General features: G+C 44.6%; 1 protein-coding gene across 3 annotated transcripts in view; it reads right to left on the bottom strand.

Annotated features, from left to right (window-relative positions):
- Nucleotides 1-21,629, bottom strand: part of LOC110986759 (uncharacterized) — a 51,771-nt gene extending 30,142 nt beyond the window's left edge. For all 3 annotated transcript variants that reach the window (XR_015426417.1, XM_087141087.1, XM_087141086.1), the window contains exon 1: nucleotides 4,049-21,629. Coding sequence is in view for 2 of the 3 variants with exons in the window: in XM_087141087.1 (XP_086997213.1) it covers nucleotides 4,049-4,131 (83 nt within the window). In the remaining variant the exon portion in view is untranslated. The remainder of the gene's footprint in view (nucleotides 1-4,048) is intronic.
- Nucleotides 21,630-27,549: the final 5,920 nt, after the last annotated feature.

Here is a 27,549-nt window from a genome sequence, read left to right as displayed (position 1 = left end):
GTCTTGGGTCTTCAACACTGGGGCTGGTAACCGTGCTTCGTCTATGGAGCTGACTGGAGCAGTTAATCGGATTACGGTCTGTAGGGACTTTGTTCTAACTCCTTGTGTTCGATAGCTCCATGTTCTTACTTACCAGTGATTTTAACTCATAAACATTCATGATAGTATTTACATGTACTTCAAAAAACCTAATTTCTAATCCTTAACTGCCTCAATCCTAAACCAGCTATATGTATTTGTATTGTATTGAGACAATTTGATGTAAATTATATTTTGTCAAAAACGTGTAGAAATGGAATGTTCATCATAAGACGGGGTTGCTGGGTCTCGTCTTTCATCTCGTCTCTCACCTCAGCTTTTTTCTAAGCACCCTACATCTTCATTTATTGTATATGAATCAATATCATAACATTGTGTACCTTGTTACTCTGAATTTATTTTCATTGCTCATCCACCTGCAATGTTAACAAAGATGTGAAATAAACCAACCCAAACCAAAGCTCAGTGCATCAAGAGACGTGTTCCCATTGGATATGTTGTATTTGTTGGGTAAACCTCCTCTCCCTATGGATCAAGTGAATACTAGCACCAGGGTTATCAAGCCCCTACTTTTACATGCACCTGTATCCATACACCTGTTAAGGAAATGTGTAGGCTTGGCATCTTGATCGCTGGGCTCACTGAGACCCCTATTCTGGGTAAGGGCACCATGAGTGTAGGTCACAACTCCATTATCTTTTCCGGTGGATCCAGTCACACCAATGGTGTAGCCCTTTTCCTCAATAAGAGCCAGCGGCTGCATATTATCTTGACATGACATGACAAACTCTGCTGTCTGTCAGACTCAAGCACCAGCATGAGGCTAGCACCTTCATTGTCATGTATTCTCCCACTGAGGTTGCCTGCGACCCAGACAAGGGTTCCTTTTATGGTCAACTTTCTCATTGCGTCTCCTCTGTTCCTCCCCATGACAAGTTGTTTGTACTCGGTGACTTTAATGCAGTCTCAGGTTCCAACAGGTCTGGCTTTGAAGATGTTGGAAACTTTGGCCACGGTACAGTAAATGGTAACTCAATTCGCATGATTTCCTCCCGTCTTGCTCACCGCCTAGCCATCTCAGGCTCATATTTCAAGCGGAAGAACATCCACAGACTCACCTGGATATCGAATGACGGTCACACAGCCAAAGAGCTTGACCACATACTTGTCAACGATCGGAGATGCCTGAAGTCCTACTGAGTTTATCGCGGTGCTGAAGCCCCTGCCAACACCTTACCACCCACTTCTTGTCGCTCAGGTTTGTATCAATCCTTTCACAAAGACATCTCTGCCCAAACGCCACCAAGATCACCATCTTCTTCTAACAGACTCCTTGGTGGCAACCGACGACTCTATTGAGGTTTGTAACCGCTTTGATGATACCTGCCCGACTCTGTTGACCTGCCCGACTGTTGAAGACTCCTGGGCTGATTTTTGTGATACTGTTCTTGGTGCTGCTGAGAAGGTTGAACCTGCCCATCATTCCCGGGGTCACCCCTGGCTTAATGACAGCACCCTTGAAATCATTGAGCAGAAACGAGCTGCCGGTCTAAGCTCTAACCGTGCCGAGTCGTCATCTGGCGGGGATATACAAAGCCAAGGCAAAACAAGACCTGAACGCACAGTATGACTCTATCGTCTCTGAGGCCAAAGGTGGCCTGAGACAGAATAAACTCTGCTCCGCCTTCAAAGAAGTGAAGTGCCTGCGTGGAGTTGGCCAGCATTGCAGCTCTTTCCTCGGTTTCCAGAGCAGACGGCTCTCCCTGCAACTCGTCGGAAGAAATGCTGTCCTGCTGGAAAGACCACTTCTGCCGGTTGCTAAACTTACCAGCTGCTTCCCCCAGACCACTTTCAACCACATCTCCTGAAACTGTAGTCTTTGACCTGGACTGTGACCCTCCACCATTGTGTAAAGTGTGGGCTGCTATCCAAAAGTTGAAATCGACCTGTGCAGCAGGAGATGATCGCATCTGCTCCAAGTACTTGAAATCTGCTGAGGTACCCATAAGCAGAGGTCTTCACAAGATCTTTTCCAACGTGTGGTCCACAGGTATGGTTCCGGCAGACTGGAAGGATGGTATAATTCTACCTCTCAATAAAGAGAAAGGATCTAGGATGGCCTGCAGTAGTTATCACCCCATCATCTTGCTTTCCATTCCTGGCAAGGGGTTTGTGTTTATTCTGCTAGCCAGAATTCGTCCACTACTTGTTTCCCTCCAGAGACCACAGCAGTCAGGTTTCACTCCCAGCCGCTCCATAGCTGATGCATTTCTTGCATTATGTCTACTTGCTGAACTCCATAATGAGTACAATCGCCTGCTTGATGTCGCCTACGTAGACATCAAGGCTGCCTTTGATTCTGTTGACCGAAACCAGCTCTGGAATGTCCTCTCCTCAAAGGGAATTCCAAACACCATTTTGATTTTGACCAAATCCCTGCACTCTGACACCAAAGCCAAGGTCAGGATAGGTAATGACTTATCCTCCTCCTCAACTTCCTCAGGAGTCCGGCAAGGCTGAATGCTATCTCCCACTCTATTCTGTGCTGCCATGGACACCATTCTGTCACAGTGTGAGGCATAACTGGGGATCGATGTAGGCAACCATAGGTTTACCGACCTTCTATATGCTGATGATGTTGTGCTGTTTATTGACGACCCAGATAGATGGGGGGGAACATCTTGAAACCTTTGAATGGGAAGCTAGTTAAGTCAGCCTTAAATCCTCTTGGGCCAAGACCAAGGTTCAATCCCTAGGTGGACGTTCACCTGCCCCGGTTTATATTGGCCCCGATGTCATAGATGCTGTTGAGTCCTTCTGCTACCTCGGAAGCACTATCACCACCTCAGGTCTATGCAGTACCAATGTCCTATGCAGAACTGGCATCGCCAGCAACATCATCATGATCATGGGCCAATTAGACCGTCTTTGGAGAAGCAAGGCCAGCTTCCCCATCAAGCTAAGGTTCAACTGAGCTTGTGTGCTTTCTGCCCTCTATGGGGCCGAAACCTGGACACTGAGAAAAAGAGATCAACAATGTCTCCAGGCCTTCCATATGCAGAGCCAGCGTTGCATACTAGGCATCCAGTGGTCTGACTTCATTTCAAATGCCATCATCTCTCAGTGCACCAGGCTCGGTAACATTGTTTTGGAGGTTGCAGGGAGGTGACACACTTTATTTGGTCACGTCCGGTGCATCCAAGCCCCCGGCTCCTGCTCGTCTTGCCCTAAATGTAGCTATCCAATTCCATTTTGGTCTGCCACCTGGAGGAGGCCCCGCGGCTGTCCCCGTCTCGCTTGGCTTAAGCTTGAAAGGAGCGCTGGTCCCTTGCTCTTGACAGGGGTGTCTGGAGATCACTACGACCCTCGTGATGGTCAGATGCAGAATGATGATGAATTTACGCATTTATCAAAAAAATGTTCTTTTTGCAAGACAAATATTCATTTTCATGTTGTTGTTTTTAAGGAGCTGCAAAAAAATGTTCACAGAATCAAAATTGTGACTTTCATCAGGTTTATCGTCAGTTATGTTCTCAGCCATAAAGTATTTGTCATCATGTCTACAAAGTGTACAACATCCGGCACTGTGCAGTCTCTTTAGTTTTTACTTTAGTTCTCTAAGAAAACAGAAATTAACACAGAACCGTACAAATTTTTTGATGGCTGCACCAGGTGGGAACTTCAACTTAATTTTAAATATGGAAAGATTTGCAGCTGAAGCAGACACATTATTCAGTTTATACCTGATCTTCCTGATCCTATAAGGGAAGGGAAAGGTTACCTCCCCCCTCCCACACACAGTCATATAACACCTTCCATCGCTTTCCACCCCTTGCAGTCCCCCTTCCCCCTTCAAAAACTGTCTTCCCCTCTTTTTTCCCTTTCATGGGTGGAGGGTGGAGCTACCACAGCTGCCTAATTGCGATCAAATCAGAAAGGTTAGCAGGTGTCAATTACATCTATGTGTGCATGAGCATGATGCCATATCCATCTTCCAGTCATCTCTTACCTGAGTGCCAGCTGCCGGGTGTGTATGCAGGTGTGGGGTCCAGCATCAAAGTTTGCCAGTGCAATGCAGCCTACAGAACGCATTCAATTAAAAGGCGGACCTGTAAAAATAGCAAGCTATCACAAGAAGAGGAACTCTAATTAACTGAAGAATCTTCAACGGCAAAGTGGCAGGGAACTGAATCAATAGGGACTCACACACCAATTCTACATGTAACAAAACCAAAAATACTGATCAACCCTTAAAATAAAAATGACCAAACTGAAAAAATTAACAAAAAAGACTTGAAAACCATGAACTAAAGTTTAACCCCCCCAAAAAACAAGGTCACATGTAGGCGAGCCAACACATACAGTGTGTGCGGTCTTGAACTTCAAATGACCGTCATAACAAAACAATATGGTGGATTGAGCACACCTACTTTTTACAAAATGAAGCATGGGACGGCCCAGTCACAGTGCCAGCTGTGACAAGTCACATGGTCCAAAACAACCCGGCTTTTTTAGCATTCACCAGCACAGTGTGTCAGACAGATCTTATAAGAATACATGTACACTCAGACTTCAATCACTAACTTTGACAGGACTCAAACAGAAAACCACACTTCAGTTAAGTGGACCAATACATGACATGTTGACTTGTATCTGCTGATCTGCTTCACTGAGTATCATGGCCACACTACATGTATGTGGCCAAATTAAATGCAAGGAAGGGGAACTCTAAACTACAGTCATTTGCAAAAGTTTAAGACCGCCTGGAATTTTATTGGTATTTCGGTCACTGGGCCTGCATTACATTGTCTCATCGAATGATGTGTAACACCACTGCAGTCGTCCTATCTAAATACCCATTTGGATGAATTTTTTTGCAATGGCAGGTCTTGTACGATATTTTGTCAACAAGGCAGCAAAAAAAAAGGAGGGCATGCTAAACATTAGACTGTTAACATTTCAAATAATGGAAATGTAGTCAAATAGCTTTTTAACCAAGATACAAAGGTTACACACTGAAAATAAACATAAGTTGCCATGATTGATTGGTTCAAGTTTGGTTTTTCTTCAGGTTGAAACATTTTATATGAGTGGCCCTAAACTTTTGCAATGACTGTACTGGTATACTTCATACTTTTACAGGCATGAAAGCCTAAGGGGAGCTACTCTTATATTAAAAATAGATTCATTGAAACACATGATAGATGCTAGTTGAATGCACTTAATGTGGTGTGCAGTAATTAACGTTCTCAGAGATCACAACTGCTGGTGTCTGGAGCTGTACATGTGACTTTCAGTGAAGATCTTGAGCAAATTAAAGTTGTGACAAGATTATGGTTTCAAGATGACAAATAATTCACCAACAGGCATGATGGTCAGGAATTTGTCATTTGGGCAAACTGAACATGATAAACTGCGGGGTGAATTAATCAAAGAGGCAATTGAGAAATACATGTATGTGGCCGGGGAGCTTTGTTCCAATGTTTAAGCCTTCCTCCAGTTGTTTCTAGTTTAGGAGTAGGGCCATTTATACGGGGGTTTAGTCCACTAGACAGGCCCTAATGAAGTTGAGTCTTTAATGTGCCACTCTTCGACGTTTCCTTGACTTTCCTCATGCATCATTGCCAAACCTCTCTGCTGAAAAAAAAATGAATTCATTCAGTTACAGTAAATACTGATATTATACTCTTTAAAATACATGCCACAAATCACCTTTGTGAATATTTTTGGTGTCATGAAAACCTGAAATTTAAAAATGACAGCATCCAGAAATTGGCACAAATTCAGCTGACTGTTCCCTATTTGTGGCACACTTGAACAAATCTCTGAAAATTCCACATCCTACATAAGAAGTTCTTCAAATTTGATAAATTCCAGTATTACCCCTAAATATACATACATGAACAAACTTATTTTCAGAAAAGTAGGCATTAGCAGTTACTTTCTTCGCTGTGGGTACATTTTCAAAGCATTCATTTTGCACTTAAAAAAAAAAAAATGGAATTTATCAGGTCAAAAGACCTACATACAGTACGTGATTGATGTAATTGCAAAGGCTTTGGAACTCAGTACAGTACACAGTGACAGTAGCAAGTGAGAGAACTCGACATTTTTGTCATGTATGATGCAGGCCTAGATAGGCCTACATGATCAAGGATGTAGGCCTATTTAAAGGTAGACCCGTAAACAGGGCCCGACGTATACTCCTCCGTGATATACTGGGCTCTGTCCCGATTCATAGGGATTTCTTTTGAAAAACTTTATCCGGGAAATCCGTGGACATAACAAAACATCTGCTTGGTTTTATGAGCTGGAATTGCACCGATATGTTCACCACTTACGGGGTAAACTCTCCCCTAGGTTGCTAATTGTAGAAAACTTACCTTTTCCTCGTTTGGAGGAACAAAGTTCTTTTTTGTTGCCTTTTTCCCACTCTTGACGAATTTTGCCCCACTTCCACAAAACTGACAGCTATTTCGTCACTTTCATGTCACATCACAGAGTGCGAGCTCCGCTATAAATGATCATCATTTGCCTCATCACTCATTTGTTGACTTTCTTGAGACGTAGTTTCAATTTCTGTCTCTGGTTTCTGTCTAGTAGTTGCACATATCTCTTCTGTTTTCTGGTTTCCTTCTTCGGACTCCTCTATTCTTTCAAGTGTGTTCTTTTGGTTGTCTTCAACGGGGAGAAACATGCATGGAGTCAGTAGGTTTGGTGTAGCGTTCTCTCCTTGCCGGTTTCCTGATTGGCAACAATGTAGACAGGCAAGTTTTGATGCTTCGAGACGACAACATAAGGTTGTGGCTCCCATCGGTCAGCTAGTTTCTGTGTGCCTGTGATGTGTTTGCGCAGCACAAGAACATGATCACCAGGAATGGGAGGGGCGTTGTGTGATTCACGATCATAAAGCTGCTTCTGCTTAACTCGCGGCCTGTCAATAATGTTCTGTGCTGCTCTGTATGAGGATCTGAGATGTTCTCGCAGGTTATCAACGAACTTGTCGTATGATAAAGAATCCTTCTGGTTGTCCGGGGCAAACCCAAACATAAGGTTGATTGGTAAATTCGGATGGCACCCGAACATCAAGTAGAAGGGGGCGTGACCGGTCGTCTCATGGCGAGTGCAGCTGTACGCATGAGTCATTGCGCTGACATGCTGTTTCCAGTCACGTTTCTCGTTTATGTCAAGAGTTCCAAGCATATTGAGCAGAGTGTGGTTGAATCGCTCGGTGAGACCATTCCCTTGAGGATGGTAAGGTGTTGTTCGACTTTTACAAATCCCACAAACTTTGCAGAGCTCCTTTATCAATTGGCCTTCAAACTTCCTTCCTTGATAAGAATGAATTCTGACAGGGAAACCATAGTCTACAATGAAGTTTTCCCATGAGACTTTAGCGACTGTGTGTGCCTACTGATCGCGGGTGGGGTAGGCCTGTGCGTATTTTGTGAAATGGTCAGTGACTATTAGGATATTTTCTATTCCTCCTTTCTATTGCTCAAGTTTGAGTAAGTCAATTCCGACGAGCTCAAGGGGTTCACTGGATGTGATGTTGACCAATGGAACCCTAGTCTTGGACAATGGGGTTTTTCTGAGACAACATCTCTTGCAATGCTCACACCACTGCTTAATATATTCCGCCATCTTTGGCCAGAAAAATCGTCGCCGAACCATACCAAGAGTGTGTTCATATCCAAGATGTCCTAGATCGTTGTGGAGACAGACTAGAGCCGTTTCCCTGAACTCTTTGGGCAGGACGAGCTGGTATGATGTTCCTCCATCTTGTGACTTAGTGGTTTGGTACAGACTTTCATCCTTTAGATGGAGCCTGTTCCACTGTCGCAAGTACAGGAGACACTCTTGCGACTCTTTTGCGCGATCAATCGATACAGGCTTCTTGTTCTGTTCTAGGAAGAGGATAATTCGGCCTATATCGGGGTCTTCTCGCTGTGATGTCATGATTTCCTCCTGTGAGAGATTAGGTAGATATTATTAAATATTTAACTTCCTTCTGCAACAGGAAACACTTCGACGGTTTCAGTTTGAGACCATGTTGGCGAAGACAGGATGTGCTCCTCAAAGGTTGCCGAGAACACGATGATACCATCAAAATAAAGCAGTAATTTCAAGTAGTTGCGATCACCAAAACAAATTTGCATTAGCCGTTGAAAGGTTGCAGGAGCATTTTGAAGACCGAATGGCATACAGTTACATTCAAAGAGTCCCATCAGGGTCGTAAATGCTGTCTTAGGTTATCTTTCTCGTCAACCTCTACTTGCCAGTAGCCAGATGTCAAATCTAATGAAGAGAAAAGAGTGGCGTTCCCAAGGGCATCTAGTGCATCCTCAATTCGCGGGAGTGGGAACGCATCCCAGACTGTTTTGCTATTCAGTTGTCGATAATCAATGCGAATCCGCAAAGAGCCGTCCTTTTTGTGTACTATCACGATGGGAGATGCATAAGGACTACAACTACGCCTGATACCTCCAGACTCCTCCAGTGCCTGCAGATGTTCTCATACTGCTTGGTACTGAGAGGGCGGAATCCTTCGATGTGGAAGACAAAAAGGTTGATGTAATGCAGGCGCACATTGTCAAACTGTATTAGGTTTACCTTTGACCTTGGGTGCATGATTTATTCATCTGTAGGCGTGGCCTATCGAGGCACCAGTTCTCGGACTGCGCGTCCAAAGTGTATACTTACCTAGGTCACTGTGAGTGCATCATGCTGTCTGTACATGTATAATGTATACACGTGTGTGGGTTTAGACACACGGCTTTAACCACAACTCCTGAGATGTGAATCATTGCTCGACATTTTGTTTTCTCATTGTTGGGTATTGCAGCAGAAAGCATTGATGATGTAAGCCTGAATTACATTGTTAAGTGACTGATTTGAAGCTGCAGTTCTGCTGCTGGTGATAGCCTATAATCTCGGCAGAGTCGTGAGTTAATCTTTCTAGTGCTAAAGTTTATAAGTGTGATTATTTTGCTATAATTTCTGCCAAAGTGTAGGCGGTTTTGTAACGATGTGCTTTGTAATGCTGGGTCAATTTACATTGCATATTGTATACATGACTTAGTATAACACGGATATTTCAGAATGTTATGTTACAAACCTTGTTTTGATAAATTATATTGATTGATTTATATCATAGATTAAACGGAGTCAACATCCCACGGTGACAGGCGAATTTGTGTCGCAAGTCTAACTGTTATTTCGGGGGCGTTAGTGACCACAGAGCAAGGCTTATCGGTAGTCGCGCAGAAACTGCAACAGTTTAATGACTCTGACTGCTGTTTATCACTGCTGTCTCTCTCTCTCATTGCAACTCGACCGAGTGCTGTTCGACGGTAGTTAAATGTCTGTGACAGCTGTCGAACTGGAGTTTGATGATGTTGGAGTGCAGCTTGTGGTTCCTTCGATGGAGACAGGATTCTGAACACAGTGTGCTGCTTGACGACTGCCACTGTGACCGCAGTTGAAGGACTAACACCTCGGAGTTCCTGGGAGAAGTTCGCGACATGTCTGCACAGGACATCACGTTAGCTGGAATGTAGAACTTCCATCCAAGGGCTGGGAACAACGAACTTTGGACTTTGACTTAAACTTTGGTTCATTGTTTCTCAATTTGATGAAATTTGAGTTTTTTAAGTTGTAAAACCAAGAAGATTTTAACAGCTGTTTACTGTTTATTATTGATGAAATTGTCATCGTGCTGTTGGTTTGGTAATTTAGCAGTGCCATTTGCTGTGTATTTTACCTGATTTACATGTGCTATTGTGACTTTGCTATTGCTTTGGTGCAACTGTAGGATTGTAGTTAAAATGTACATGTTATTGTATTGCATTGGTTGTAGTGTAATATTAAGGTTGCAAGATGCCTTCTTCTAGTAGTAATAAATCTACTTCAACTACGGTTAGTAGTGCCAGATTGAGAGCAGCTGCTACACTAGCAAGACTAGCTACTGAAGCAAAGAGTATGGCGACCTTAAAGGCTATTGAGGAAGAAGAGCTGAGAAAGCGCTACGAAATATCGAAGAGCCGTCATCTTGCAACACTCTGAGGGAGCTGTTTGCTGAGCCAACAACCAAATAGAAGGTGGGACAGTGGCTAAATGATGCTCCGGACGAGTCCTCGCATTCTGATTCAGAACAGCCAGTGCAGCCAGCACAAGCGCCAGAGCACTCAGCACGACAGCCTCTACAGTCAGTACAACAGGCCGTGCAGTCAACGCAGCAGACCGTGCAGCCAGCACTATCAGCTCAGCCCACACAGTCCTCTTCCGACAGTGGTGTGGTACTGAACTTGCAGCATAAGATGATCGATGCTATGCAGTTGCCAAAGTGCGAGCTACAGAAGTTTGATGGAGATCCACTCCAGTCTTGGGTGTTTATCCGCAGCTTCGATGCTACAGTGGGGAACACCAGTGTCGATGATGGTGTGAAGCTCAATCGCCTATTCCATTACTGTACAGGTGATGCTTTGGCAGTTATCCGTAGCTGTGTGGTTATGGAGCCAAAGGCAGGCTACATCAAGGCTAGAGAGCTCCTCAGGGATAGGTTTGGAAATGACTACAAGATTTCTGAAGCTTGGGTCCAGAAGCTCACAGAAGGCCCTCGTGTTGCCCCTGGTGACAAAAGGGCAATCCAAGGTTTGGCTGATGACTTTATAAGAAGCTGCACTCTCACTCTTGGAACGATGGGAAAGCTGGAGGAGATCGATACTAAGAGAAGCCTTGGAGACACAGCAAAGCGGATGCCACAGGCCCTTCAATCCAAGTGGCGCAGAAACTGCAACAATTGATCATCAACAATGGGATGGTGTGCTTGATTGTAGTTGTGCGGCCAAAATCCATGGAATTTTTTGAGAACATATCGAAGTTCCTCTGAAGGAGATCTTCAAGTTGCTTCTGAGTTTCATCTTGAAGGAGAGCGTTTGACAAATTGAGAGATGGAATTGTAGCAGAGACCTCTGCCATGGTGTTCGTTGCTTTGCTGAGTGGGACATTAATACTTGTTTGGTTTTGATACTGACACTCGACAGCTTCTGGACCTGATGTCAATTTGACAGTGTCTGACTGCTTGTCTGACACCATTGGGTGAGGTGTGTCCACTCTCTCATCAACTCGAAGAATTGAAGAAAACGTGCCGGGTATTTTTTCTGATGATGATTGGTCTGGCTGATAGATTACAGAGTCGGACAGGGACTCGGCGGTTAGGGCCAATTTCTGCTACAAGACTTCCGACCTTTAGACATGTCCTATTCTGGGGAAAGCCTTCAACCACTGCTGTGTAGGTACCGTCTCCTGTGTATGACGCCTGACAGATCACATCAACCTCTTTCCCGGGTGGTACTGTACATGAAAACTGACCGATGTACTTTGCGTGGCCAATTCTTCCTTGTTCATCACCTGGTTCAGATACTGTAGTGTTAATGAATGCGGTGGACCATGCCTTGTTCTTTGCTCGGATGGATTGCATGAATTCAGGACCTCTGGTCAAATTCTGGTCTCGTCTGGAAGCACGGATGACATTTGTGCCGACGAGCAGAGGTACACGCCGTCGGTAGTTGTCTGACGGGACGACAAAAGTTGGGATCTCCTTGTAGACAACGTCTGGGATCGTCAGAGTAATTGGAGTAACGCCAAGGTGGGGTACCTTCTGTCCATTAGCACCTTCAATGGAGATGTCAACAGGGGTAAGCTGAATGTTGCACAATTTGGGGTGTTATTTCTATAGATCTTCAGTAATGGAAGTGATTTGGGATCCTGAGTTGATCAGAGCTATGTAAGGTACACCATTAACTTCGACTGAATCTTCATTGGTGGGACCAATGAGCTTCTGATACTCTGGTTGACTTTGGTGCTTGGTTCTGGAGATGGAAGTAAGATTTATAGGGCTTTGGTGGTTGGTGGCTCCAGCTGCTTGCCCTGCGGCTGTGGGCCTTGCTGGTTTAACAGTAGACTTCGACATCGCCGGGCGATGTGGCCCTCTTGTCTGCAGTGGTGACAGACGTAGACACGATCATTTTGGTATTCTGCTCTTGGGCACTGACGAGGTTGGTTTTGCTTTGTCGACATCTGCTCGAATTTCTCTGCGAGTTGGTGTACGTTCAGCAGCAGATCTTGCAGAACTTCATAACTCATTTGTTCGGATTTCTCAGCTGGTGGGCTTTGCATTGACACTGCTTTGAGACACTTCTGTTGTGAAGGAGAGGATTGTGATCAGGTTCGTTGGGATTGCGCCTTTTGGTCAGATTTGAAGACAGATGCCAATCTTGATTCTCTCTCTATCTATCGTAACTCCATCTGCACTTCTCGAAAAGTCATGTCCCTGAGTTTCATGGGTGCAAGTCATTGAGTCACTTTTTCATCTCTGACTCCCCTCATGAACTGCTGAGTCAGCATCCTGTTTCGGGTTTGAAGAGGTTGTCCCTGGTTAATTTGTTCCTCTACGGTGCGTAAGGTAACTTCGAGTTCAACTGCATAGATGGTGGGGGACTCATTTGGCAGTCTGAACCGTTCATAAAAATTGGCCAATGGATCGCCAAGAAAAGACACTTCACCAAACCGTGCTCGTAACTCGGCGAATGCGAAGCTCGATGTCTGTTGTTTGGGTGGAAGATTCAACACCAACTTCCTGGCGGCACCGCCAAGATACCTGACGATTGTTGAAAACTGCATGCAAGATGGCATAGATGTTGTCTCGATCAGGTACTTGACATCTCTGATCCAGTCTTCTATGCAGATTGCTGAGCTTTCGCGGCCAGTGAACACTGGGACATTCTTTACCTGGTGATACTGCGGCGGCGGGGTAGGCATCGGGAAAGCACCCATTGAGTGTGGTGTAAAACTGCGATGACCCAGAGTCTTAGTAGATGTGCCTGGTAGACAGGAAGAAGACTGGTGAGATCGCTATGGAGGCTGTTCTGGTTGTAACTCTGGAAGAGACGAGATTCTCCGCTCCAGATCCCTCAGGTCAGATTACGAACTTCTCAGGTAGAGACTGAAAGTTTGGAAGATCGTCTGAGGGTAGCGCTTGTGGGGACCTGGTAGCGGTTCTCTCTCGAGATCTTGGTCTCTGCAGAGTTAACATTGGAGGAAGTGGCCTCCTGCTCGATGGATTACGAATAGGAGTGAGTGTTGGGAACTGAAGTGGATCATCCCGAAGAAACTGCTTCTTTGAAGTAGACATGGTACTCACTTGAAAGAGAATTAATATCAGTCCCAGGAATACGACCAAAAATGGAAGTTTGAGCCAAAGGAGAAATCAGTTTGGGTGTAGACGAAATGGAAGAGTCGAAACAGTTCCTAGGACCATTGAAAATGGGAAACAACAAACTACAACAAACATGCAAAGTCTTGGCTCAAACAATTCAGCTGTAACAAGGATAACAAAAGCAATAGCAAAACAAGCCAGGTTAAATTAATTTGATATGGGATAATGAGAAACAATCAATCATCAATGCAAACGCAGAATGATCTCAGCAAAATGATCAAAACAAATCAAAAGAACATGAATACCGGGCAAAAAGCAATGAATCAATTCAACATAATCAAGATAGAAGGCAATTCAATCACAATATTCCAAATCAAAACATTAGTAGAATGAAGAGTTAAACTGCAACTCAGATCAAGACGTTATAATATGAAATGAAGAAAATAAAAATTGAAACTTTAATCAATAATTCCAAATTGAAACGAAACTAGCACAACAATTCAATTCAAAATTAGGCAACAGCAATGGGTAGGTAACAATCAAACTCTCAAAAATGAAACAAGTAATAAACCAACAAATAATTAACAGTGTCCGTTATTTCAAATCAAACAAGTGCTGCGTAAAAAAATAAACATTACGAACACATCTTTAACAAATCAGTTGATGCTGTTAAAGTTCACAATATCACTCCATCCAATTTCTTGAGAGTCACAACCAAAAGTGCTGATATAAGACAAAATAACTTGAATTTAAACTTACGGTTTTCTCCATTTTTCTAATCTTGGAATGTCAATCAGCCGCTACGATGATCCTGACAACCAATTTTGCCTCATAAGCAGCCTGACAAATCTGCTACTGGCAGTGGCAAATGGTGCAACCAAAGTAGGGACTATCAACTCAGCCCACACACCTCATCATTATGATGCATCTCTCAGGTCTCTACTGTCTATCACTGTTCATCACATTCATACTCAGTTGTGCTCTATTCACATTCAAATCGCCCACAGAACTCCAGCCTTATTTTCTTTATGCAAAGGAAACCTCCACTGCAATACAAAAGGACAAGGTAGTGCATCAAAATTCCTAGTCAAAGTGGGTGAAAAATTTGCATGTGAGTACAGAAAGCCATGGCCCTGGTCATTGATGTGTATCCTGAAGAAGTAAAGTGATGAATTAAACATGAAGAGAAAGTCTAGTGAATAATGCATGCTTAAGTTTAGTTCAGATTGATTAGGCACAGCAGCTGATACTGAAATAGAAAATAAGTGACATTAATTGACCTGATAGAAAAATAGGAATAAAATATGGAATTGACGGAAAATTCTGACATACTGACTTGTATTAAACCGACTACATATCAATCTCTAGTATTGAGACTCAGAAAAGAAAACATTCAGAAGGCAAGCACAAAATGCATCCAATCTAGCAAGATTTTTGGGCATATCCAAAGGTATTTTTTCCAATGTTCAACACCTTTCTCAAAGTCTTACCCACGAGATATTTTTTAAAGACAGTTCAAACAAAGTTATTAGATGATTGGCACACCGTAAGAAATTAGTGTCGCCGAGTATCCTTGACTTCTTTGGTGTTGGTATTACGTCAGTGTTCCTATGCAGATGCAATACGTTTTGTGCCTGTGCGTGGCTTGCAACTGCCATCACACAGCTGACGACTCAATCACTTCTATCATCGTGTGTTAGTTGAGTCCACGGTAAGTCATGGTAAATAAATCATAACTGTCTTAATTTTCTTTTTCTCTCCACATACGATGAACAGGGTCGCGAGAGAAGGCAAACAAACTGCAGACTTTTTAGAACTAGGAAGTCTGTACATATATTTTGATTTGAACAGCAAATGGCCTATTTTTGTACTTTTTCTTACATTCCGTCAGTTTTGCAGTCAGATATTAAATGAAGTTTAACGAGCTGTATCAATTATTACATGTAGTGGGGGGAAAGGATTGGACACTCATAACGTATCCTACCCTCGCTCGGCATCCTTCGGTTGGCAGGTAGGTGAGGCGCCACCGCGCGGCGGTGGGTTGTTCCCGAAACTTGCTGCCGCCACGTGGATGTGCCTCGTAATCCACCAACTCAGAACCCAGTGAGCGAGAGAATAAACCCAGAGTGCCAAACACACCGTCTTTGGAACTTTATTCCCTCGAACTGCCACCAACCACCCTGTCATAACAGAACTATAATCGGACTCCCTCCCTCTCCAGTTGTGTCCCATTAGGCTCTCTCGCTCCTTCTCCTCCCTCCCCACAAGTGTCAGAAGTAGGATGAGACTGGTTTCCAAGTGATCTTCGGCACTTGCATTGGTGGCGGGAATATCACGGCGATTCGAGTTAAGCAGGGGGGTGGGAGATGTGATTAAAGTTTATCTTAATGGAGGATAAACTCTCCCTAGACACACTCCAAGGAAAACTGCATCAGGACTGATAAAGTCAGAAGGGGGTGAAAGCACGGTACTGGCCATTAGAGAGGGCAATATTCTACCCCAGCCTGGAGGATGGAAGAATGACATCTACGAACCGATACTCCCAGTCCAACCAAAACCTGAGAAAGACTCCCCCATGCCCACCGTAGTGATGGCTCTAGACAGGAAACTCCCCAGTTTCAGTGGACACGGTGACATAACTGGCCGAAGCACAGCGATAGACGAGTATGTCACTGCTATCAAGCTTGCCTCCAGCGCTATCAAGTCCCAGAGGGACAGCAGGGGCAGTTTATACTGGACACGCTCAAGGGCAGTCCCCCTTAGAAGTTAAGGCATTGCTCTCCAATGGGGCTACAGTGGATGATGTTCTCGGCTACCTCAAGTCATCGTAGGGGAAACACTGACAGTGAGTATGCTTCAAAGGCACTTTTTGGAACAGAGGCAGGGCTGTGGAGAATCTGTTCGAGATTTCGCTGTGGCCTTACAACGGATTTTCCTTCCAAAAGAAGGACCCAGGCTTGTTCAAAGACCCCTGATGCAATAGTTCCAGAACAGTTTGACGGTCTCAGTCCAGAGGCCGTGAGAGTGCCTCGGCACCAACTGCAACTGCGCCAGTGACATCTGCAGAGATCAAGGTAGGCCAGGATACCATCAGGAGACTGGAGCAACAATTGGAATGAATGATGTAGTTGCTAGGTGCTCTCGTGATGTGTATTCTATGCCAACAGCTGCTACAGTTGCCAACTCAGGACAGCAACAACCTACTTCTAGCCACCAAGGCCCAACACCTGCAGTAAACAACAACCCTCGGCAGTAAGGAGCCAGACCGTCGGAGGGGAATCGGATGGCTCAACATTCTCCACCAAAGCAGTAAGTGACTGTTATACAGTTGGTGCCAAATTTGGAGAGACCGAGGTGGCATGTTTAGTGGACACGGGATCAATGGTCACTACTATCACTGAAAATTGTTACAACCATCATTTAAAGGGACTTGGCTACAAACTAAAGAACATACCCGAGTACTTTAGACTCTACTCCGCTAATGGTGCAACAATTCCCTATCTCAGCTTTTCCTTGTAATAAGGGAGGCACAATCCAACTCAGCTAATGGCACATCCGCTGGCATACTTGGCATGAATGTCTTGAAGAGGTGTTGGCCCAAAGTACCCTGCCTGAAAGTCCACAACAACCAGTTCCAGGAACCAGCAGGCTCAAACAGAGATTTTCTGTGGTTATCACCAATGAGACTGACCATGACATTCAGCTTCCGCTGCATGGATGCTTGGGTATGCTCTGTCCTGTTGATGAAGTGGCACCATTCTGCGAAGAGGAGCCAAAGCTACTTGATGGAGGGGGTACAGCTAGGACTCTATCTTCTGTCTCAGCGACAACTACACTTGGCGCTGACCCGTCTGCCCCTCAGGAAGTGAAGGTGGGAGATCAGTTGTCAGAGGAAGAACGAGATAAGTTCAGCCAACTTTTGCAGAGGTATGATGATGTCTTCTCTAAGCATGACCTTGACCTGGGATTTTGCAACGTAGTTCCACATACAATCAACACAGGCAACCAATTCGGCAGCGATATCGGTCCCTACCCCCTCCCAGTATAAAGAAGTCCACCAGCATATCCAGGATTTGCTTGAGGCCAAAGTGATACAGGAAAGCTGCAGTCCCTGGGCCTCGCCTATCGTCGTGGTGAGAAAAAAATGATGTGTGTGGACTATCGTAAGCTAAATACCGTCACCGCGAAGTCCTCATTTCCGCTACCCCGCATAGATGAATCCCTGCAGGCCCTGGGTGAAACACGGTACCTCAGTGTGCTTGAACTTACATCTGGGTATTATCAGGTGGCCACGGCAGAAGAGGACAAGGAAAAAACTGCATTTGCTACACTGTTTGGCTTGTAAGAATTTGAGAGACTTCCCTTTGGTCTGTGTAACAGCCTAGCCATCTTTCGATGGATTATGCAGAGATGTTTTGGTGACCAGGCATTCGAGAGTTTGCTCAATTACCTCGACCTAATTGTCTACTTGATCTCTTTTGAAGAGCACCTACACTGATTAGAGCTTGTGTTTTCCCGCCTGAGGCAACATGGGCTGAAGCTAAAAGCCTGAAAGTGCGAGTTTTTCAAGACTCAGCTCAAATACCTTGGTCATCTGGTTGCTGCCAGTGAGGGGGTGAAACCCGATCCAGACAAGGTGAAGGTATAGTGAAGGATTGGCCAGAACCAAGTACCCTAACTGAGCTGCGCTCCTTCCTCGGTTTTGCCAGTTTCTTCAGGTAGTTTGTGCCACAGTTTGCCACCATAGCTGCCCCTCTGCAAAAGCATCTGCAGGGAATACCAGTGAAGGAGAAGACCCAGTCCGGGAAGACGACTGTGAAACTTGATGGATCTGTAAGGGCTACATTTTTGTCACTGAAGCAGAGATTGATTGAGGCACCTGTCCTGAGGTTTGCGGATTTTTCTCTCCCCTTTATCTTGGAGACAGATGCTAGCTCATGTGGTCTGGGCGCAGTTCTCTCACAAAAGATGCCAGATGGTTCAAAAGCAGCCATAGGTTATGCTTCTCCCTTTCTTTGTCGTGTCGAAAGGCGGAACAAAGATTAGTCCTCTTCCAAGTTGGAGTTAATGGCCATACGTTGGGCTGCGTGTCAGGCTTTTCGAGACTACTTACGAGGCAATTGATGCATAATCTACACCGACCACAATCCCTTGAAGTATTTGGATACAGCTAACCTGAGTGTTGTTGAGTTACAATGGGTGCAGCAACTGGCATTATTTGATTTTCAACTGGAGTACCAGTCTGGCAGAAGAAACTGAGCAGCAGATACCCTTTCAAGACACCCCATTGGTGAGGCTGAGGAGGGACAGCAACTGGAGGTGTCGTCTGTTGCAGTGTCCGGTATTACTTCTGGTGATACGAAACTACCTTCAATGTTCTGTCGACAAATCCAGGCTTTGGCCGAGGGGGGTAGTCTGACCCTCCCTGGCTATTACCAGGTAGAGTTAAGGAACCTTCAGCGTGCTGATAGAGTCCTGCAGAGAGTAATTGTCTACCTTGAAGACAACCAGAGACCTACACGCAAAGAAAGGGAGAATGATGGGAAGGATATGGCCAAAATGCTACGGCATCGAGACCGATTCTTCTTCAAAGAGGGAGTTCTGTATCAACACTGGATAAGTTCCAGTACTGAGAAGTGGGACCGCTTGGTTGTTCCCAGCGTGGTGACCGACACCATTTCGCGCCTCTTTCATGTTGATGCTGGTCATTTCGATGTTAAGCGCACCCTCCAACTGATCCGCCCCCCTCTTCTTCTGGTTGGGTCTGGAGTCCAGAGTCAAGAAATGGTGTGAACAATGTCAACGCTGCACAATCGGCAAACGACCAAACAGGGGAACAAGGCCTCCAATGGGTAACCTCCAGGCTACTGCTGCAATGGAAGTGGTGCCGATTGATTTTTCTGTGTTGGAGGCCTCGAGTGATGGTTTTGAAAATGTCTTTGTCATCACAGATGTGTTTACATAGTATTTGTGGGCCATAACGGCAAGGGACGAACGGGTAGTTACAGTGGCTAAAATGCTTGTCAAGCACGTCTTCCTCCCATTTGGTGCTCCTCTACGTATCCATTCTGACAATTGGTGGTGCTATGAAGCAAAGGTTGTACAAGAACCCGGCAACCTATACGGTGCCGGGGACTCACACACTACCCCATACAGGCCCCAAGGTAATGGTCAATGCAAATGCTTTAACCGCACACTGCATAACCTGCTTGTCGCTCTCCTGGAACACCGCAAGGCCAGATGGACTGAAAGTCTGCCGCATCTTGTCACGCTCTATAACAACACGGCCCATGCCAGCACTGGATACGAGCCGGCCTACTTTAATGATGGGAAGGAGGTTCCAGCTTCCTCAACACCTCCTGCTTGGTGTAAGTCACAAACAGCCTCATAGTGAAAGTCCCCACCAGTATGCTCAACAACTATGCAGGCAGATGGAGCATGCTCACGACTGCAATGACAAATATTGACATCAACACTGCTAAGCGTCAGGTTCGCCATGCTAAACACATCCTCGAGGCACCTGTTAACCGTGGTGACTTTGTGCTCATACGTGACAGAAAACAGCGGGGCAGAGTGAAGATTCAGGACCACTGGGAGGCAAACCCCTATATGGTAGTTGACTGACCATACCCACAACAGCCAGTCTACAGAGTTCGGGACCCAAAGGGCATGGAAAAAGTGCTTCATCACTGTGAGAACAAACACTGCCCTTGGAAAGTGAAACCCCCTGAGACAACAGCGGACTAAGTGTCATCTTCAGCTGTGCCCCCACCAAGCTCTTCCGAGGACACATCCGCAGCTGGTGATAGATGGGTCGCAGTCTTGACCTTTGCACCCAAAGCAGTCCCCACGGTGATCAATTCGCCACAGCTCCCTCCTGACCCTGAAATACCAGCACCCTATCAAGATGTGTCGGAGGGAAATCCTGTCAATGCTGAAGGCAACACCATTTGTACACAACTCCTATCACCAACTCCTATCTAGTCCTGCGGGGGGACAGCTCCACGAGTTCAATGCCAACTTGCGCTGCTTCTAACAAGACTTCTTCCAGCAATGACAATCACCCGGATATGCCAAGAGTAACCAAGATGGAACCGTCTCCACCCTCAGCCCCAGATTCTCATGAGCAGTTGAAAGCACCAGAGCCAATTGCCATTCTTCGAACAGTGGACCCTGCATCACAGGACGAGGCCCAGTCTGCATTCACCGTGAAGCAACCATGAGAGGGAGACCTCCGGTCAGGTAACAATCTAGTGTTCTATCAAGACTCCTCACCCAAGTCAAGGACATTGTGTCGGGTGACACCGACTCTTGAGTGTGACTCTGATAAGAAGCAATCCAAAACTGCCACTGTCTATCTAGTGGACTTTGCATTTCCAGTGATGAAAGGCTTATGGATATTGGTGGTTATAATGCATACCGACACTGGTTGTGGTATTTGCAGTCTTCCAATGTTGTAAAGGTTCATGATGCCATGTATTGTCAGTTGTCACTAGTTGACCCATAGCCATTTAACATGTTTTTTCAGTGTGTAAATTCTTGTTCCAAATTTAGAACATTCTGAAGACACGGGTTGTAGTGTTATTAGTTTTCTAATATTGTAAAGGTTCATGACGCTATGTCTTGTTACTATTTGTTCCATTGCCATTTAACATGTTTTCTTCAGGATGTTAATTCTTGTTAAAAGATTTAGAACCTTTGTCTGACAGTCGTCAGGGCCGATGACTATAGTGGCCTTTGCAGGAATGTAGTGGGGGAATGGATTGGACACTCATAACGTATCCTACCCTAGCTCAGCATCCTTCAGTTGGTGGGTAAGTGGGGTGCCACCGCGCAGCGGTGGGTTGTTCCCGAAACTTGCCACCACCACGTGGATGTGCCTCGTAATCCACCAACTCAGAACCCAGTGAGCGAGAGAATAAACCCAGAGCACCAAATAACCCGTCTTTGGAACTTTATTCCCTCAGCCTGTCACCAAACACCCTGTCATAACAGAACTACAATCAGACTCTCTCTCCTGCAGTGTTCCATCCGCCTCTCTCGCTCCTTCTCCCTCCCCCCCCACAGTAAGATGAAACTTTTTCTCAACCAACTGATTATCATAAACCACTGAGAGCTGCACATGTTTTATAATCACAGTACTCATTAAGATAACATAAATAATGTCTTTCTTGTTGAATGTTTTGATCAATCTGCAATAAAATTCACTATCTGAAATACAATTAACCTCATTCCAGGAAATAGTTTCAGATACCACTAATAATGTTTACAGCACCTTAAATATTAATCCCTCTGACAGTCTTAGTTTACCTTTGTAAGACAGAATAATGACAAGACAACAACCCATCATCAGGTGTATATCAAGCTGAATCTTATGTTGGGTTTGTTTGTATCCAGTGAGTGGACATCACAGACTTAAGAATGCTCACATCGTCGGTCAGCCCTCTGACCTCTCTACGTATTTTGTTGAAGCAAACATGGATAGCCTCTCCTCCTTGTTCACCGCGGAAGCCAAGGCCCACTTGCCATCGCGAGATCCAAGGTATGACATGTTCTTCCAGGAGGTGCATCTTAGGTGTCACCGATTCATCCCTGAACTTGGTGCAGAAGAACTGCGTGTATTGCTCGATACAGCTGTCTACGTTATTAAAATGTCCAAACAAAACAAAAAAAGCAAATCTCGGAAATGTATAAAAGAACAATTCCTGTTTTATGAGTGTTAATGGGGTACATTGGACTAATCTCTCAGGTAGTTTTCAGAAGGCAAGTTCAAACATTGTACACATTGTACTACTATGTACATGTAGATTGGAATCCATGGAGGAAATGATGGACAAATTTTAGCAAGGCATGAAAAACCCAGAGAACTGTTCTTGGGAAGCAGTATACTCAAATAAGCCATTCGCGAGTTACGTTTGAATAAAATCTGGTACACTGAGTTCTTTCATGTGAACATAACTTGAATTCTCCATACTGAAACCACTGTTGCTATACCTCGTGATTCGGGGCAAGCTTTTGCTTAGTTACAAAAGACACGCCTTGCAACAATACATTGTTTTCAATGGATAAGAATGGCACAAAGGAACCATTCCATTCAAGAGATGGTGAGGGCTATGCAAAAGCTTGCCCCAAATCACGAGGTATAGCAGCAGTGTCTTTAGTCTGGGGAATTCAAATTGTTAAGTTTCTGTGCTATCAGATAACACAGTGTACCAGATTTCATTCAAATCTAACTCGCAAGTGACTTAATGACTCTGCATCCTGCAAGATTCAAAACTGGGTTTGAATGTGAAAAGCAAGGAACTTACTTGCTGCCAAGTGGTATGCAGATATGAAATTCTTTGACCTTGTGTCTGCTTTATGCTTACCAGGTTCTTCTATCTCCTCTGTACCGAGCCTTCTTACAACATTGTATTTGTTGTGGCACTTTGAAAAGAGTGTGAGCAGTTGATGATACTTCCTGGAAAGGTTTTCAGCATTGTGCCTCTTGGCAGGTGAAGCTGGGTACAACTCCTTAGTTTTTTGGACAATGGAGGATGTAGGTTTTCTGATATTATCCTCCTGTTCACAGTGGAGGTAAACAACTTCATTTAAGTGTGTGCAACACTGAGCATGAATGTATCTTTACGACACATCTTTAAATAGTATAACAAGCTATGCATTTGGTTTGTACCTGGCAACATTTGTGCACGTGGTTCCCAACGAATGCATTTCCATGATATGCCTGCCCGGCGATTAACTCCCATTTCCTGCAGAGTCTTGTCCAGCTGAGAAGTCAGGGGTCCTTGGCCGCACTGCAGGGTGATGCTCTTCCTCAGAGATGCTGCAGCTGATTTCTGGAAGAAACATTGAATTGCAGTAGAACCAAACCGAGGAGGGCGGTGGTTCTGAAATCTGGGTCAGCTTTGAAGAACTTAAGCCCATGGAAGGGTCCATGGAAGATGCTACACAAGGATCATTTGAGCCAATTAAGCTCTCTCCCGCTTATGGGCAATCTTTTATCTTTTTTGGATAATGTAGACCTTATTAGTACTTTGAGGATGCATACGCATCAACAGCTGTCCCTCAACCCCTGCTTTGGCGTGGTACTACTTATATCCTCACCTTTTCCGTATGTTTGGCCAAGTTCTCCTGTACAGCATCTGACAGCAGCATCACTGTGACCATGTTATCACTAGCGCTTGTTGTTTGAAGCACCAGAGCTGACAGTTGGACTTCTAGTGCTGCCCCATTTGCTTTCCAGGCATCTGCTTCCTCCTCTAGTGCAAGGGCAATTCTTATGTCAGCTGTGTATTCTCCAAATTTCTTCTCCGGGTTCTTCTCTTCTTGTACATGTAGCTCTCCAGACATTGCCAAAGTTTTGCTTAGCTTGGCATCAAGCTCATGACGGGCATTTTGCAAACCGACATAATACTTTAGAAAAATGGCCAGGCTTATGTGAAGACCTGGTTGACGCACCTGAACGAAAGTATGTGTCCAAACAGAATGAATGAATTATGAGCTTTGGTTCAAGTAGATCACAGTGTGTTTATATTGTTGAGAGTGAGTCTTACAGACTCTGGTCAACAATAGTTGGGCCAGCCCAACTGTAGCACTACGGTTGGGACTGTCCTAGCCCAGGTTGGCTTCCTATTAAACCATACTAGAGGGAGTCCAGGATATAATAAACGGTGCAAAATCAGGCAAAAAATTCTGTAACTAAATTTTTCAACACTGCTACCTTTTCAAAGGAGCCAATTTCACGTCTGTAACTCCTATGCATCCTTATCTCCACAGCTGGTGGGATAAGAAATTCAACACATCACCACCAAAGACAAAAACGGGAAAATAAAGTTGGATGTAATGTTAATTCTTGCCATTGTTGTGGACTGTTTCAGCCATTTTCAAGTGCAGTTTGTACAGTGTGCACATGCAACTATCTAGTGCACGAGATTCCGAGCTGCGTACACACACACATCAAAACTACATTGACTGCAACCAGCAAAACTAAAGTTTAACCGAACCCACTCATTGTGAAAATGTTCACATAATGCATGCACAATGTGGTTCTCAGCCCTGAGTACCATTGATTGCCAGGCCGAGCACACACTATCGGGCCAGGGGCGTGGCGAGGGTGTGGCGTGCGTTGGTGACGGTTGGCCTAAGTTACCTGCACACAAGCTGAGTCTACTACGGCCAGTAGTAGGGAAAGCTAAAATTCATAATTTGTACAAATCCTGGCCAATTTTTAGCATGTATTATGTGTTAACAGATGGACTTAAAATAGAAAAAAAGGTGTCAACAGAATTTGATAGAAGTTAAGGGACTCCCGACAGTTCCGTGTCGAGGGGAGAGGGTATTGTAGCATTTTCTGCAATTACTTGAATTATTTGCATTTACTTCTTTTGGTGAATTTACATTACTCAGACACTCTCGATAGAAGCGACATTAAATTGCTGTGATGGACCAGAACGTAGCCAATAAGAGTGCACATGCTCACCTGCTCCACACCCACAGTGGCCTTTACGATCCAGAATTACAAGCACATAAACAGCGGGATGCTGACCACAGGGTTTTACGAGCGCTGTGACAGCATGTTGTTTCGTGATTTACCACTGCACTGACCTTCAAGGCGGTGTCTGGGTTTGTCAAGCACCTGAATATTAAAACATAAAGTCAGCAATAGTAAGGAAAAAGAAAGAACAGTGCAGTGGGGAAAATTTGCAAACTGCCTGGTGGAAGCCGCAGCAAAACGAAATAGAGTAGTGCACACTTATTAAATTAGCTCTAAGGCAAGGATATTGAATAATGGGCTCCCCAACAATGTATGCCTGCATGCGCTTTCATTTTTTGAACCGGACAGTGTATTGTGTGAAGAAACTGAACCATTGCAAACTAGTTATTCTCTGTTTATTCCACTGGGCAACTCAATATGAGAATCCAGAAAGACTGATAAAAATCATGTTGATTCAATACTTCGTTCTTTATTCGGAACATTTTCAGGAACATCTTTAGATGGCTTTCATTAGTCTTTTGTTTTTCATTCTGTTGAGATATCTGAATGTTATCAGTTGATCACCTACTGGTTTCCACTAGGCACGTACTGGGCTAATTATACACATGTCCATGTATTGTACAAACTGTGCGATCACAGTAAAAATTGGCCCGAAGACGGTGCTGAAATAATGAAGTCAATGTGAACCGCTTTACCAAAATGTCCCCGGTGTTTTTCATGTGTATGAGCTGATTTTAACATTAATATCAGGAGCCCCCATTTACTTATGTCTTGTGGTTAGTTTTATTACCCTTCATGGGCGAACTGTGCCTTTCCCGCAACCAGTGGTAAGCAGGGTTCAAGGAGGACTAGAACAAGGGCGGATCCAGCCTCATTAACATACAGAAATACACAGGGGTGAGGGTTCCATGGCCCCGTTTGGTCCCAGCCTGTCCATTGTATTCTTGTATTTTAATGGGGCTTGATCCGCCCGTCGAGAAGGCACACTTGGCTGTTTCCTTGACAGAGAATGGACCTATGTGCTGATCTTTATGATGATGTTGGAGGGAAAAGTGGGGTGCGAGAAGGGAAAAGGGGGTGCAGGATCGAATTTGCGTGTGGGGAGTATTCAGTTTTGTCTAGTCAAAAGCGAGGTTCAAGAACGGAAAAGAGCAGGAGCGAATTTGCAGTGTGGGGAGTATTCAGTTTTGTCTAGTCAAAAGCGAGGTTCAAGAACGGAAAAGAGCAGGAGCGAATTTGCAGTGTGGGGAGTATTCAGTTTTGTCTAGTCAAAAGCGGGGTGCGAGAATGGAAAAGAGGGGTGCAAGAAGGGAAAAGTGGGGTGCGAGAATGGAAAAGTGGGTGTAGGAGAAGGGAAAATTCTGAGAAGGAGAAAGTGTGTACTAGAAGGCAAAAGTGGAGTGTGAGAAGGGAAAAGTGGGATGCAGGCACGAATTAGCAGTGTCTTGAGTCTTGTTAAGTCAAAAGCAGGGTGCGAGAGGGTAAGGGAAGGGGTGCGGGCGCCAATTTGCAGCATGTTGTGTCTTCACGTTTGTCAAGAAAAAGAACAAAGGGACAGCATGCGGTACTATCTTTTAAGTGGGTGGTTGTTGCTCAGTCAGTCAGTCAATTTTTTTTTTTTTTTTAGCTTTGTTGGATCGTCACCTTCATTGTCGCTGCTCAATTCTACCCAAATACATACCCAAAATATCAATAGCGAGAGTTTTCAGCAGCTAGAGCTTTTCTGTTGTAGTTTTCCTTATCTTTCTCTGCCAATGCACGCCACTCCTCACAAATGTTTTGATTTGCAGGTGTAAAATTCAACGTACTCGCTACAGCTTTTTGCAAAATAAATAAGCAGAGTATTTTGATAACGGCGACTTTAAGCCGTGGTCTTGAGATTTTGTTTTATTGGATTGACATGTTACAGGTTCATATTTATGAGACGGGAAACAGTGCTTTTCAAGCATCATCGTCAACGTCAAATGGATTTCTTAATGAACTAAAATTCATGGCCAGATTTTTGGGATTCATCAATACAAATCTACATCCAGGTCAAGGAACCAGACTACATTCACTAATTTGTCGTTGACTAGATCTTCAGGGCGCTGCCATTTTTTAACAAAAATTTCCCTCAAAACCAAAATTCCTGTTCTCTTTTCTTTCTAATATGAAAAAGGACATTACCAACAACTTGTTTTGATAAGTTATTTCGAAAAAGTAGAATTTGTTCCCTTATAATAGGAACAGGGTGCTGAAGGTAATGAACCCCTAGATAAGGCCACAAAGAACTTGTAAACATGAAAAATTAGTTCCTCCAACAAGGTAAACCAAGAATAAATTAGAACCAAATTCACCATAACAGTCTCAACATGGTCTTTACCTTTCTCTGTGGTTTCCAGGACCAGGCCCGTAGGCTGGGGGGGTTCGGGGATTCGAACCCCCTCCCCCGCTCTCTTCCGAGTTCCGCTCGTTGTTTTTTTTTTATACAAAATTTATTCTAATATACTGTAATATTGGGAATATAAGCCAAAGTTTATACATTGATTCTCACGAGGAAAATGCCTCTGTGGTTTATAATGAACTGCAGGCAGTTTATACAGCAACATTTAAAGAATGAAATCAGTCCCTAAATGCCGCGCCATCCCTGCAGCGCAGCCGAACCTGGACCGCCGCCGCACACTACAGCCAGCCAGTCACACGTACCAGCCGCGCAGCATTCCGGGCACGGGGACAAGACAGTCATGTTTTCATTGGTTACTTTTTACATTGGCTCTACTCACTTGTTGGAAATGAAAACCAGTTCAGAGAGACTGCA

The sequence above is a fragment of the Acanthaster planci genome, linkage group LG09 (genome assembly GCF_054643075.1).
Source record: "Acanthaster planci isolate LZ-2023a linkage group LG09, COTS_SCS, whole genome shotgun sequence".
Classification (NCBI taxonomy): Eukaryota; Metazoa; Echinodermata; class Asteroidea; order Valvatida; family Acanthasteridae; genus Acanthaster; species Acanthaster planci.
This window is presented reverse-complemented; position numbering and strand designations above follow the sequence as displayed.